Genomic DNA, 14,143 nt, shown 5'->3' on the forward strand with positions numbered 1-14,143 from the left:
TCTGATTGGCCCGGCGGCGGAGCGGAGGCGCCGATTGGCCACTTCTGCTGCCCTTCCGATGCCCGCCGCTTGCTTCCTGGGGCGGCGGCCCTCCCTCGCCCAGCCCGCGGCGTCTCCCGTGATCTGCGGCCGCTCCCGGCTGACGCTGCCTGGTGCCGAGCTCCGGCCCGGGGCGGTGAGCGGCGCCCCTCTGTGGGGGGACGGGCCCGGCGTCGTGCCAGCGCCCAGCGGGGAGCTCCCGCAGCCGGGGCGGGCCGGGGAGGAGCGGCCGGCCTGGGCCGCCAAGGCGCCGCGCTGAGAGCCGCTCCGCTGCCGCCTCGCAGGCCGCCTGCCCGGGTGCAGCATGACCCCGACGCAGTGGGACTTCCCGGTGGAGCTGTGCTGCCGGCCCATGGCGTTTGTCACCCTCACCGGCTTGGATGTGGTGTATAACGCCGTGCACCGGGCCGTGTGGGACGCCTTCTGCGCCAACCGGAGGGCCGACCGCGTCCCCATCTCCTTCAAAGTGCTCCCCGGCGACCACGAGTACCCCAAGTGCAGGACGAAGGTAGCGAGCGGCGTGTGTCCCGGCTGCTCCCCGGCCCGACGGGCCCGGCCCCACGGCGCTTTCAGGCCTCCGCCCCGCGGCGGGAGCCGGCGGCTGCCTGAGGGGAAGGGCCGCAGCAGGGGCTGGGCCGAGCGGCGCTGGGCCGGGCTCCTGCCGCCTTTCCCCCGCTGCTGGAGGGGGCCTGGGAGCGTGAAGTCAGAAAAACGGCCAGGGCTGAGGGGAAGCCAGGGGTGTTGCCAGGCGGGGGAAACCAGGGTGCCTTAGCTCATGAGCCAGAAGCAGAGAAAGCCAGTACGGTTTACTTTTTTGAGGCACTTGGTGTTCATTTAGTCAGCGTTAAGGTGTGCTTGTAAAATTTGAGCTTGAATGAAGCCTAGAGTTTAGCTCTGGAGGAGGTAGGTGTTTGAAATCAGTATGTTCTGAACAAGTGTTAAGCCTTCAAGTGAAGTGTGGCAGAAGGAATCGCTCTCTGCTTTCTGCCTTGCAGTGGCAGCTAAAAAGCAACGTTAATGGGTTTAGCCCTTGGAAAACTAGTAATTCTGTGATGCTGACAAAGAACAAGAATCCAGACTGGTTTCTCCCAGCTCTGTTTCAGATCCCCATTTTAAACAGAGCCTAATGTTTCTTTTAAGTGCATGCAGTGTGCTTCTGGACTTGAGCCTTTTCTCCAGTCTACCTGGAATCTGTTCTTTGATGCTGATTATCTCAGATATCAGGCACCGAGGCCAGGTAACAAGGGGTATGACTTAATAGGAAGCAAAGGCTTGAGGGAAAGAATGTTAAAGGAAAGATGACAAACATATCCTCAAGTGACAAGAGTGATAGGAGCAATTATCTTTCTCCTGCTATAATTGTATGTAAATGGATGTGGTAGCTTGCTTTAATAACCACAATATTTTCAGAGGACGTCCTATGAATGGTATATTCCAAAAGGAATCCTGAAGACTGGTTGGATGAACAAACACCTGAATTTGGTTCCAGCACTTGTGGTGGTGTTCTATGAACTAGACTGGGATGAGCCACAATGGAAAGAGAAACAGTTGGAATGTGCTACTCGAGTTGAAATTGTCAGGTAGAGTTTTTTCACTTGGTTCGTAATGTGCTACAAGCTGGTGGTGTGAGTTGCAGAATCCTTTTTGCATTCTAAAATATATACAATTTTTTTTCTTAGACACAAATTAATGGAAAATTGAACTTTGCTTTTTAACGTGCAACTGACAGCAAAGAAACTTCTTTTAATGGTTTATTTGTCAGAGTTACTTAAGTAAAAACAGCCCCTGAAGTTTTGCTTGTTAAACTCAGCTGTCCCATCTGAACAAAAAAAGGAACACTGTGTTCTGTAGATGCAGCATATTGCTGTTCGGTGTTTTAACCATGTAACATTCTTTCACTGTTTCTATCTAGACTGGAATATCGTTTTGTTCTAATTCAGAAATAAGAAGTGAAACCTTGATGCTGTGTTATGTTGCTTTTGTTTTAGGCAAAGTTTGCAGGGAAGAAATACGAAAGTTGCCGTGGTTTTGATTCAGAAAAAAACACCATTACCTCCAGGTACTAGAAAAGTCTGTGCACAGTTGTGGTGATCTCATTTTGCAGAAGGCCTGATCGACTGAGTTATCATTTATGTTATCTGTAGTACTTGACCTAATGTCACATACATACATTAAATGCATTGTGGCTGCAAAAAGGTTTACAAATGGAAAGAGCGCTCCAGCCAGTTGGCCTTGAACATTTGATAATCCTTAAATTCTTCCTCTTAAGTCTACACAGTATCAAAAATAGTTTGCTAGTGTTAATGCACATGATATGCCTCTTTTGAAGCAAGTTGCATTTTAAACCTTGCTTGAGATCAAGAAAAGCTGTAAATGCAGTGAGAACGTAGAGGAAGGGTATTTGATGCCTACAGAAGCTTTTTAGTTTAACTCTGTTTTAATCAATAACATCTTGGAGTCAAGTGGAGCTGTGAAATGTCATAGATTTTAACCTTATGTTACTGTAGAGCTTCGGCTTCAGTTATAGCTGCCTACTTTCTAGAGTCTGACAAGCTTTTTTTTTCCCCTCTACCTGCTATATATGTTTGTCTTTTCTGGATGCTATTGTATTTCTCAAGATACAGGATATTTAATTCTGTGACAGAGATTAAAAACTTCTGTCATACTTGTAGGTTGTTGCTAGCTAAGCCACTCCTAGAATGTTTCTGCAATGTGTTCTGCTGGATGAAGCACATAGTACTCTAAAAGAAGCAAGAAAGAATGTGGTCTTAATCTGTATTAGATTTTCCCAGACCTTGTATTGATCAGTCTTTTAGAGCTAGTTTGACGTTGCAGCACTGCATACTGCTTACTTGTGCTTTCCTTGACTTCACTAGGTGAAGATGTTATTGCATCAGAGAGGGCAGCGGCTTTATGTAATGCTTGTGACCTTTCTGGAAAATCCCTCTTTGTACTTCCACACACTGATCATCTTGTTGGCTATATTATAAGGTAAGTGACTGTAAAACACTGTTTTGCTCTGTTTGCTGATCATGGGTTGGTTTCCATGACACCAGGCCTGCTGGCAACAGATGGGGTACACCTGTCTGGAAGGGAGAAAATGGATCACAGAGTTAGCAGGGCTCATTGAGCTAGATTTGAAGGGGGAAAGGGATAAAACCAGGCTTGCTAGAGATAAGCATGGGTGCAGGACACCAGTGTTGGAGGGACGAGATACTAGTGAGGTCCTTCGGTCTGCTGTCTCAGTAGGGAACAGGGGGTGGAGATCCATGCAGCAGCAGGAACACAAGGTGTATTGATGTGTTGTGTACAGCAGGAAAACTGTAGCTTAGCTGCTATTCTGGAAATGCAGTGGGATGACTCGCGTAACTGGAGTGCTGCAATGGATGGCTGTAAAAAAAAAAGGGATGGGCAAGGAAGAAGAGCTGGTCGAGTAGCTTTGTGTGTTTGGGAGCGGTTTGATTGTCAAGAGCTTAATATTGGTGGTGATATGGTTGGGTTTATGGGTAAGAATCGGGGGAAGGCCAAGGCAGATATGGTGGGAGTCTGTTCTAGGCCACCCAACCAGGATGAAGAGGCAGATAAAATATTCTATAAGCTGTTCGGTGAAGTCTCACAGTCTCTAGCCCTTGTTCTCATGGGAGGCTTCAGCTTACCAGGTATCTGCTAGAAATACAATACAGAAGAGAGGAAGCAGTCTAGGAGGTTCCTGGATTCTGTGGAAGATAATGTACAGGCACAGTTGTGAGTAAGCCAGCTAAGGAAGACACCCCACTGGACCTCTTTGTGAACAGGGAAGTGGTTGGAGGCAGTCCTGGGCATAGCAATCACGAAATTATATAGCTTTCAATTCTCAGAGAAGTAATGGTGGGGGTCAGCAGAACTGCCACCTTGGGCTTCTGGAGGGCAGACTTTGGCCTGTTTAGGAGACTGGTTGACAGAGTCCCTTGGGAGACAGTCCTGAATGGCCAAGGGGTGCAGGTAGACTGGACATCCTTCAAGAAAGAAATGTGAAAGGTGCAGGAGCAGGCTTTCCCCATGTGCTGAAAGACAAGCTGGTGGAGAAGTCGTCTGGCCGGACTGAACAGAGAGCTTTGGCTGGAACTAGAGAGAAAGAGTTTATGACCTGTGGAAGAAGGGGCAGGCAACTCGGGAGGACTACAGGGATGTCGTGAGGCTATGCAGGGAGGCAATTAGAAGGGCCAAAGCCCAGTTAGAACTCAGACTGGCCACTGCCATAAAAGACAATAAAATATGTTTCTATAAATACATTAGCAACAAAAGGAGGGCTAAGGAAGACTCTCCATCCTTTATTGGACATAGTGGGGAAACGTAGTGACAAAGGATGAGAAAAAAGCTAAGGTACTTCATAATTCATCAGCAGTCCTGGTTAACTGGGGAAGTCCTAGTTGACTGGAGGTTAGCAAATGTGACGCCCATCTACAAGGATGGCTGGAAGGAGGATCTAGGGAACTTCAGGACTGTCAGACCTCAGTTTCAGGGAAGATTATACAGCAAATTGTCTTGATTGCCATCCCATGACACATACAGGACAACTGGGTGATCAGGCCCAAACAGCATGGGTTTATGAAAGGCAGGTCATGCTTGACCAACCTGATCACTTTCTATGACAAGGTGACCAACTTAGTGGATGAGCAAAAGGCTGTGGATGATGTCTACCTAGACTTCAGTAAAGCCTTCAACACAGTTTCCCACAGCATTTTCCTGGAGAAGCTGGCTGCTCATGGTTTGGACAGGTGTACTCTTAGCTGGGTAAAAAAAAAAAACCCTGGCTGGATGCCAGCCTGACAAGGAGTGATGAATGGAGTTAAATCCAGTTGGTGTCTGGTCACAAGTGATGTTCCTTAGGGCTTAGTATTGGTGCCAGTTCTCTGTAGTATCTTTATCCGTGATGTCGACAGGGGGATAGAGTACACCCCTCAGTAAGCTTGTAGATGACACCAAGCTGGGTAGGAATGTTGATCTCCTTGCGGGTAGGAAAGCTCTACAGCAGGATCTGGACAGGGTGGATTGATGGGCTGAGGCCAGCTGGATAAAGTTCAGAAAGACTCAGTGCTGGGTCCTGCACTTGGGCCACAACAACCCCACACAACACTACAGGCTTGGAGGAGGGTGGCTGGAAAGCTGCCAGGCAGAAAAGGACCTGGGGATGTTGGTCATCAGCTGGCTGAATGTGAGCCAGAAGTGTGCTCAGGTGGCCAAGAAGGCCAACAGCATCCTGGCTGATAACTGAAATAGCGTGGCCAGCAGGACTGGGGAAGTGATCGCCCCCCTGTACTCTGCCCTGGGTGAGGCTGCACACCAAATCCTGGGTTCAGTTTTGGGCCCCTCACTGCAAGACAGATATTGAGGTGCTGGAGCAAGTCCAAAGAAGGACAACAAAGCTGGTGAAATGTCTAGAGCACAAATCATATGAAGAGTGGCTGAGGGAACTGAGGTTGTTTAGCCTGGAGAAAAGGAGGCTCGGGGCAGACTTTATCACACTCTTCAGCTACTGTAGAGGAATTATAAAGGAATGAAGGCAGGTTAATTAACATTGATAAAAAACAGCTGTGGGCTGGCTTCAGGGGCTGTGGGTTGGCTGATGTGGATAATGTGCAGCTGTGGCTGGTTCCTACTAAGTAGTTAAATAGCTCTAAGGGGTATGGAAGAGGAGCACTGGGTGAAGAGAGACCTTGAAGAAGCAGAGGGAGGGGAGAGAGAGAGCACCCTGGATGTAGGAGAAACAAGGAGAAGTCCTGGGAGAAGGGGGCCTGAATGAGGAGAGGCTGGCTGGAAGAGGAGCCCGGAGAAGGAAGAATCCGGATGCAGCAGAGGCAAGAAGCAGGGTGGACTGGCCTGGAGAGGATGAAGAAACGGCACGGACAGTAGATGGACTTTTGAGACCTTGTTGGGGATTGGTGGCTGTGCCAGGGCAAGGCCTGCTAACTACTTAGTTAACTGAAGTTAACTTGGTATGTGATGGTAAAAACCTTGTTGCAGCTGGCTAGTTTTGATAGTGCTGCAACAAGCTACCTGCAATGAGGTTGTAGCAAGGTGGGCGTTCGTTTTTCTCCTGAGTAACAAGTGATAGGACAAGAGGAAATGGTCTCAGGTTGTGCCAGGGGAAGTTTAGATTGGATATTGGGAAAAACGCTTTCATGAAAGTTGTCTAACATTGGAACAGGCTGCCCAGGGAAGTGGTTGAGTCACTGTCCCTGGACGTATTTAAAAGACCTGTGGATGTGATGGTTAAGGACATGGTTTAGTGGTGGACTTGATAATGTTAGGTTAATGGTTGGATTTTATGATCTCTGAGGTCTTGTCCAACCAAAATGATTCAATGATTCTAATGGAGATGTTGATAGGTTAGGATGACTGCTATGTGGCACGCTTGTTGTAGACCAGCAGTGACTATTTTATCTGTTTGCTGGAATTCTTCAGGTTATTCTGCAACCTGATGAATTACACACAGCTCCCCTTTCTCTGTAAGGCTGAATAGTGACTGTCAGAGATGTTGCTTTTGTGGAAACATTATTAGATATCTCAAGGCTTTCCTTTCCTCAGGTCAGGTAGAGGCAAAGTGGGCTTTTCTACCTCTACAGTGATTGTGGCCCTGCTGGTTCCAAATAATTTTCCCTACAAATGTTTTGTTAGGTGTGACTCTGTATTAGCAGGTCTTTGCTTTTTTTTTCTCCCTACTTCCAGTCTGTATAGGTGTCTCTATGTGAAGTGGCATTTATCTGATTGCAAATGACTTTAAAACGTAATTTTTTAAGTTTCTTGTGCTTTCTGTTTTAATATTTACAAAGAATACAGCTTCAAATAAATTGTGAAGGCGTTTCAAAAACAGAACAGGGAAAGGAAGCCAGTCTTGTGTAGATCTAAAAAGAAGGGCTCAAATTAAGGCAAATCATAGTTTATTAAAATTAGTTACAATTTTTCCAGGTATGTTTGGGGAGAGGAGTCATGGTCTGAGAGACTAATTCTTCCTTCTCTCACCCTCGTATTTTTATATAAACAGTAAAGTTGTCAACATGAATTAATGCTGCTGCTGTCATATCCAAGCTGCTCACAAACAGTGACTAAAACTGGTCAAAATAGAGTAATAGTTACTTCTAGTTTTTCATATTTTGCTCAGTATTAAAGAGAATGTTTACTGCACGTTAACTAGCGTAACCCTTTGCAAACTGCATATAACTGTGCTTTGACACAATACTGGCAACTACCTTCCAAGTTTGTGGAGATAAAGCTATATCATTAGGCCTTAATAGGTCTTCATGATGTTTAAAAAAAAACAACAAAAACACGTAAGTTTGAGCACATAATAATGTCAGAAATTCTGGTGTTAGTAGTCTTTTTTTTTTGATAGTTACTACTATGAAATCTCAATTAAAAGAGACTAATTTTTTTAACCCCTCAGACTGGCTTGTTTTTTCTTACTCAGCCACAATATAAAACTAAAATAGGTATGATGGGTAGATTTAACTGATGTTGTCTTCCTTTTGTGACTGAACCTCATAGTTAAGAATTGCTGTCCGTTGGTCTGTCCCATTGTTTTTGTCACAGTCCTCTCTGTTGTGTGGCAAGCAGAACACAAGTTGAGATCTGCCTTAGTCAAAGTCTGCAGCGATCTCTTCTTGGCCAAATCACGGAAATGGTACTTCATCCTTTCTTTCCTGTGTGCGTCAGTGCTAATGAATGTATTAGTCTCCTGGATTCTGGTCTTGTTCTAGTTGACTTTACTCTTTATAATTTGATCACACGGTATACGCTGCTTGGATCTTCCTCAGCCTCATGCTGTATTCAGTGTTCTGGGCCTCTTTGTCTTTCTCTTCTCCCTCTGTGACTTACCTTTGGGCTATTTATGCTGCAAATGCAAGTTCAACTTTTACCTGTGCAACCCAGGTAGCTGATGATGTTGGGACAGAATGGTGAAACCTAGTCTGTTCCCTCGTAATTTTACCTTCCCACTCTTCCCACCACAGTCCAGCAAGTAAGATCTTGACCTGTTCAGACTTATCCCAGGAGCCTCAGCAAGGTTGGTTTGTGTTGACTGAGGCACGTCTCCACTTTCTGTTGCCTTGCAAAATCAGTATTTATCCTTAGACTGTCTTACATTAAATGCTAGAGATTGTTGTATGAGAAATCGATCTAAAAAGCGCTCAAACCTACTTGTTCTACTTTGTGGTGCCCCTGTGTAAGATTTTGTGTGATGATTTTTTGTCTGCAGGCTCTTACTCTGTGTGGTAAGAGTTCAGTAATACCTCAAGCTACTTTGCCAGCCCTAAAGCAAAAATAATTAAAAATAGAAATTCTGAAGCTCTTCAGAATAAGTTTTGTATGTGGGAGAAACTTAGTGGAACTTATAAGCAACTTTGTTGCAGGTTGGAAAATGCTTTCTACGAGCATGCACAGACTTACTATTATACAGAAATACGAAGAGTTAAATCTCATAAGGAGTTCTTGAACAAAACCACTCATCAGGTAATGTTCCCCTATTTTTGACATCCTGTGCAAGTTACATTGCATGTTAAAACATGAAAATAAGGGTGGTTTGTTGCTTAAACATTTTTGTTCTCCCCGCTTCCAACTTGAGATGCCTTCTCTCGGTATAGAAAGTAAATCTGGCTTTATTTTCTGCAACTTAAACTTTGATTTTGATTGGGCTTGTTTTTACTTTTTGTCTTCTCCTATCTTCCTTAGAGGAAGAGCTGCAGCCCAAATATTAAGTTCTCAGATTAACTAAAAACTTTGGGGTTTTTTATCTGTATAGTTTAACCTATTTGAATGTAGTATCTTAACAAGTTTGGGAAGTGCTTCCCATAGATGTTTTTAACTTAGAAAGCTAAATCTAGTGCAACTTTGAGTTTTGCTTTTCAAATTGTTAATACCCGCTCAGATAAACAAGGTTCTGTTGCGATTGCTAGCCTCCCTCTCTTGGAGGCTGGGGTCCAAGCGGTGAGCTCCGAACCAGCAATCAGTTCTGTTGGTGTAGAGGCTTTGGGGTGTTACAAAGCCTCTCCCCTGTTCCAGGGTAAAAGGCTTGGAACAGATTAAATCTCTTGAGAGATTGCTGCTGCATCGTGGTGGCAGAGAGTACTATTGGGTAACAGTTGCATAGTCAGTTTTTCAAGTCAACTGCTATATTATGTACGTCTCTGAAATTATCACCTGTATCTCCTTTGGAGGTAACAGGTATGTTCAGATGTTTGTGAATGATGTACACTGGTTGTGTTTTGCAGCTTTTATTTGTTAGACACCAGTTCAAAATAGCATTCTTCAGTGAGCTGAAACAGGATACGCAGAATGCTCTCAAGTAAGATTCATGTAATCTTCCCTCACCCTTTCTACTCCAAGTTATTGCTAAGCCATAGACTGCAATAAATATTTTCCCAAATGCAAAAGTATTTAAACGTGTATGTAAGGGGTGAGTTCTTCTCTGGAAGAACACTCTGATTGGAAGGCTGTTTTCTGCTGTTGGCAATCCTGTTCTTCAATTTTATTATCTTGTATGATTTAAATGTAATTAAAGTATTCCTGCTTAGGAATTACAGAACTGCCTATAATCTTGTCCATGAATTGAGGGCTCATGAAACAAACATGCTGGAAATCAAGACTATGGCAGGATTTATAAACTACAAGGTAACAAGTGTACTTCTAATCTTTGCTTTTTTTTTTTTAGTAAAGTTGATGCATCTTTAACGTGTGAAGTTTTTAAAGTTCCGTTTTGTGTTGCTTTTAAGGAGATGGATTGGAAACGGCTATTGGTGGAATACCAATTACACTCAAACTTGCAAAGCCTTCTGAATTCCACACAAAAGAAAGATCCTTAGCTGAAGTTTGGGAGTATCTTGAAGGGTTGGAGTTCATTTCAGATGCATTAATCTGAAGGACTAGACTCCTTCAACTCTCACTCTGTCCAGGGGGAATGAAAACAAGGGTTGCTTGTTCCTTGAATATTTCTGTCATCTTGCAAAGCTTAAGCCACTATAGTTCAGTTACTACTTGTTAGGAGGAAGAAAGTAACTCTAAGAATCAGACAATGCTTTTGTGGTATTATGGGGGCTTTTAGGTAAAACAAAACTCTTCCACCATTGACAACAATTCTGGAGTGGGACTCCATCAAATTCCACTTGTAGACTGCAGGCTTTGAAGATAGTGATCTTCCTAGTGGCTCTTCAGTTCCGTCTTGAATTTGGTTGTGAGTTACGCACTTTTCCATTGATGGCTTGAGGGAGAAGGGAAAAAAAATAACATAAGATGAGATAGAGGACAGCATGATTTCAGGTATAGCACATTATGGTTTACATCTCTGTTTTCTATGCTATTTAAGCTCTTCAGAAATAGGTAAAATTTGTGGGTTTTTTTTTCCAGAGTGGCATGTTTGGTGTGTGTGTTTTTTTTTTTTTTTTAAAGCTAATCCTTGGCAGCCTAACACAGTTATTTTTCCTCTTATTTTGATTTCTTCTAGATCTGTCGCCTCTGCTTTCAGCATAATACTCCACTGGATGCAATTGCTCAGTTCAGGAAACATATTGACTTGTGCAAGAAAAAAATAGGAAGTGCAGAACTGGCTTTTGAGCATGCTGCCTGGATGTCTAAACAGTATGTTTCCGTTTAATAACGTTTCTGGTTTTAGTTTTTAATTAACCTTGTGAAGTTCAATGTTTTACTTGTCTAGGCAAGGTACAGATTCAGAGCTCTTTATCTAAGAAGGAGATACACTAGATCATAACACCTGTATGGTGTTCTGTTTTGTACTGACTTTTGACTGCTTTTCTCTGGGAATAGCAGGGGATGACACAAATACAGCCATAGGACTTAGATGCAAAAATTCAAACTAACAAGAACTTTAGACTAGTCTGTTTAAGGCTAACCAGAAATTGTAATTGTGTCCCTTTCAGTTCAAATTGCTGTTGTGTACCTGTAAAGATGCATAACCTTGGTTGTGAATTTTTTTAATAGGTTTCAGGCTTTTGGTGACTTGTTTGATGAAGCGATTAAGCTGGGATTGACAGCAATTCAAACTCAGAATCCAGGTTTCTATTACCAGCAGGCAGCCTACTATGCACAGGAACGGAAACAACTAGCAAGTATGCTTTGTAACCATGATGTAAGTTGGGAGGGGAGAAAATGCTTTGCAAATAAACAGGTAGTAAATTAGTTGTTTTAGTTTCAAGTCTTAGTGGAATAATTTGTATAATGTATAAATTAAATCCAAGGCAAGGAGATATGTTTTTCTGATATCTACTAACACTAAAAGTATTCATTATGTATTGGAAAAGTTAGTCCAGAACAAACATGTTGGTGTTTATTACAAATAATTCTGACATGTTTTTAAAATACTTATTTTTAAAATATATCTATAGGCTTTCTACGTTTCTGGATACTTGAAAACTCGCTGTTCTGTTATTCCAGTATATTTTTCAATACATGCACTGTGTCTGGTGACTTAGAGGAAGCAGAGAAACAAGGCATTAGTGTTAGCGTGTGCAATGTGGCTGGTGGTTGCTGTTTTTGATGCTTGCCAGCAGAAGGGGTTGCATGGAAAATAAATCTCTGTGGTCCATTAAACTTACATACTAATTATATGAGGCTACTCTCCAGCTGACATGTCCTGATTATTTAAAAACATTTTTGTTCTTATTGGTGCTATTTATTTGTTGTTCTGTGATTATCTTGTTAGGAACTAGCTTTAAAAAGGATTACCCAGTTACTCTTTAACAGTATTTGAGGTGAATGATGGTAAATGCAGTAAGACGTCAGACTGAGTGAGGAGTGTTTAAATGTTTGGATTTCCTGAAGAACCGCTTTTGTACAGGTGGCTGGCAAAGTTATATGTTTTAAAGTGAATGTCATCTTTTATGTGCACGGGTATTAGAGCATCAAATCACTTTTAATGCTTTAAAATGAAACATGAACCCCTTTCTTATGTCTATATTTGCTGAATTTACAGTCCTCTGTGATATATCCCAGTCCGGATCCCCTGGAAACACAAACTGGAGTGCTTGATTTCTATGGGCAAAGACCATGGCGGCAGGGAATATTAAGTATGTTTCGGTGTCTTCTATCTGTGGTGGTTGGACAAATTTCTTTAGCTGTTGATTCTGCCAGGTGACTTAGTGGAAAAAGGGTTACATGCTAATGTCCACTGAGATAGATGCAGGGCTGGGACCTCCCTCTCTTTCATTAGTTGGTGGTATGCGAAGTGTTTGATCTCTATAACAAAGAGCAAAAGGAACCGCGGGTTTATGCAGGATCAGGTATTCAGCAAAGTTGCATGAGCCCTACCAAAGCTCTGCTGCTGATTTGTTTCTATTGCTGCCTAAACTACCTGTCATCAGTGTGCTGCAGGAAAGCCTGACTGCAGTGAAATGAACTCCTGGGGAGAGAAGGAAAAGTAATGATGTCCTTGAATGCAATTGTTATAAATTCATCCTGCCATCCATACTGTGTCCTGTCAGCTGCAGACAGGAATTCATGACTTCTTATTTTTCCTTGGAGGGAAAAAAAATTTTTTTGGATTTCAAAATGGATTGAGAGGATGCAATGACTAGATTTTAATCTAAGAAAGGAGTTTATGGGTTTCATATTAAGGAGGATGCTTTCTCAGAAGTTCAGACTTTGACTGTACAGCTTTGAGCTATCTATGAAGATACATACAGTTCTGATACAGTCATTGTTGACTGTAGTTTCACTTTCCTTTCTCCCTCTCCACTTGGTCTCCTATTTTGTATTCTCTGCATATCCTTTGGGCTTTGCCACTTTACCACTGCCCTCTTTAAAAGACTATTCCATTTAATGTAGAGATAGTCTAACCTCTTCTGTTCAAGCATTAATGTTTTAAAATTAGCTAGACTCTACTGTCAAGGTTAAGCAGTTTAACAGGTAAAGTTTCTCTTCATCTTAATGTATTCAGGTTTTTTGGTTTCCGCAGGAGTTTATAGTCTTTTAAATCCCTGTACAGTTCTTCATATGCTGGCATTCTCTACTGCTAGAAAAATGAGTTTGATTCCTTTCTTGAGATTGGATAGGAAAAGGGCTACAAACTTGTCTTAACATAATAGATACAGTTAAAGACTAGGGGTTGTCTTACTGTAATTTGCTATTTTTGGGTAGCTTCAGATAATCTTTTAAACAAAAGGCAAGATACTTGTTTCAGATTTCCTCTTCTAGGACATGGAGGATGGGTGAGTTCTTAAAGTGATGTATCCGTCTCCTGGGCAAAAGAATGTTGAAGAGTTTGAGTGTGCTTGAATTGGAGCGTGAATGGCATATAGCTCATCACGTAAATAGTTCCCTTTGGGTCAGGACAAAATTCTAATTTCATGGATTTTTCATTGTCTTATGCAGGCTTTGATCTTTCTGATCCTGAAAAGGAGAAGATGGGAATTCTATCCCTACAGTTGAAAGAGAAAAATGTCCTTCACTCGGTAAGTTCTATTCTGAAAAAAACCCAAAAGAATCTAGTGTTTGACATTGTCTTAATGTTTGCATATATAATTATATCAGTAATGGTTTTATCTGTTAGGAGCTAATAATCACTTTGTTGAGTAATGCTGTGGCGCAGTTCAAGAAATACAAATGTCCAAGAATGAAAAGTCATTTAAGTGAGTATAAATAATCATACGATTTTTAAAAAAATTGATTTTGCAAAGGATTTTGGTATTGATCTGGAACATTGTTCTTTATATTTTATTTTTATCAGTGGTTCAAATGGGAGAAGAATATTACTACGCTAAAGACTATGCCAAAGCTTTGAAGTGAGTACCATCCATGGTTGCTTCTTTCACGTCCTAGTCTTCCTAAGACCCCGTGTCTTATTGCTATGGAATAATGTTGGAAGCTCATTTAAGGTGCTCCTTGTAACTGGATTTGATCGAAGCACAGGCTTTGGAGTCTATGAACTCCACTCACGTTAAAGAAAGCAAACCAGATATGTGTCAGTTATTAAGAGTATAAAAACTTCCTGCTGTAAGCTTCTGTGGGAGTTTGCCTTATTGGGCAAATATTATTTGCTTCTAGCACACTGATTGAGTGTGCTTCGTGTGCTACACACACACACCCCAAAAGTGATTTCTGAAACTTGCAATGAGTATAG

The 14,143-nt window shown here is 42.5% G+C and overlaps 1 protein-coding gene across 3 annotated transcripts in view; it reads left to right on the forward strand.

Annotated features, from left to right (window-relative positions):
• The first annotated feature begins 80 nt into the window (after positions 1-80).
• TRAPPC11 (trafficking protein particle complex subunit 11) overlaps positions 81-14,143 on the forward strand; it is a 29,209-nt gene continuing 15,146 nt past the window's right edge. The window contains exons 1-13 of one of the 3 annotated variants that reach the window (XM_040601979.1): positions 81-547; positions 1,450-1,619; positions 2,028-2,098; positions 2,916-3,030; positions 8,427-8,526; positions 9,285-9,358; positions 9,588-9,684; positions 10,514-10,647; positions 11,008-11,155; positions 11,999-12,092; positions 13,396-13,475; positions 13,574-13,652; positions 13,751-13,805. In XM_040601979.1, coding sequence (XP_040457913.1) covers positions 344-547; positions 1,450-1,619; positions 2,028-2,098; positions 2,916-3,030; positions 8,427-8,526; positions 9,285-9,358; positions 9,588-9,684; positions 10,514-10,647; positions 11,008-11,155; positions 11,999-12,092; positions 13,396-13,475; positions 13,574-13,652; positions 13,751-13,805 — 1,421 coding nt within the window. In that variant the 5' untranslated portion in view covers positions 81-343. The remainder of the gene's footprint in view (positions 548-1,449; positions 1,620-2,027; positions 2,099-2,915; positions 3,031-8,426; positions 8,527-9,284; positions 9,359-9,587; positions 9,685-10,513; positions 10,648-11,007; positions 11,156-11,998; positions 12,093-13,395; positions 13,476-13,573; positions 13,653-13,750; positions 13,806-14,143) is intronic. The other 2 variants (XM_040601811.1, XM_040601894.1) reach the window with 2 other exon arrangements.

The sequence above is a fragment of the Falco naumanni genome, chromosome 1, assembly GCF_017639655.2.
Source record: "Falco naumanni isolate bFalNau1 chromosome 1, bFalNau1.pat, whole genome shotgun sequence".
In the NCBI taxonomy this organism is placed as follows: domain Eukaryota; kingdom Metazoa; phylum Chordata; class Aves; order Falconiformes; family Falconidae; genus Falco; species Falco naumanni.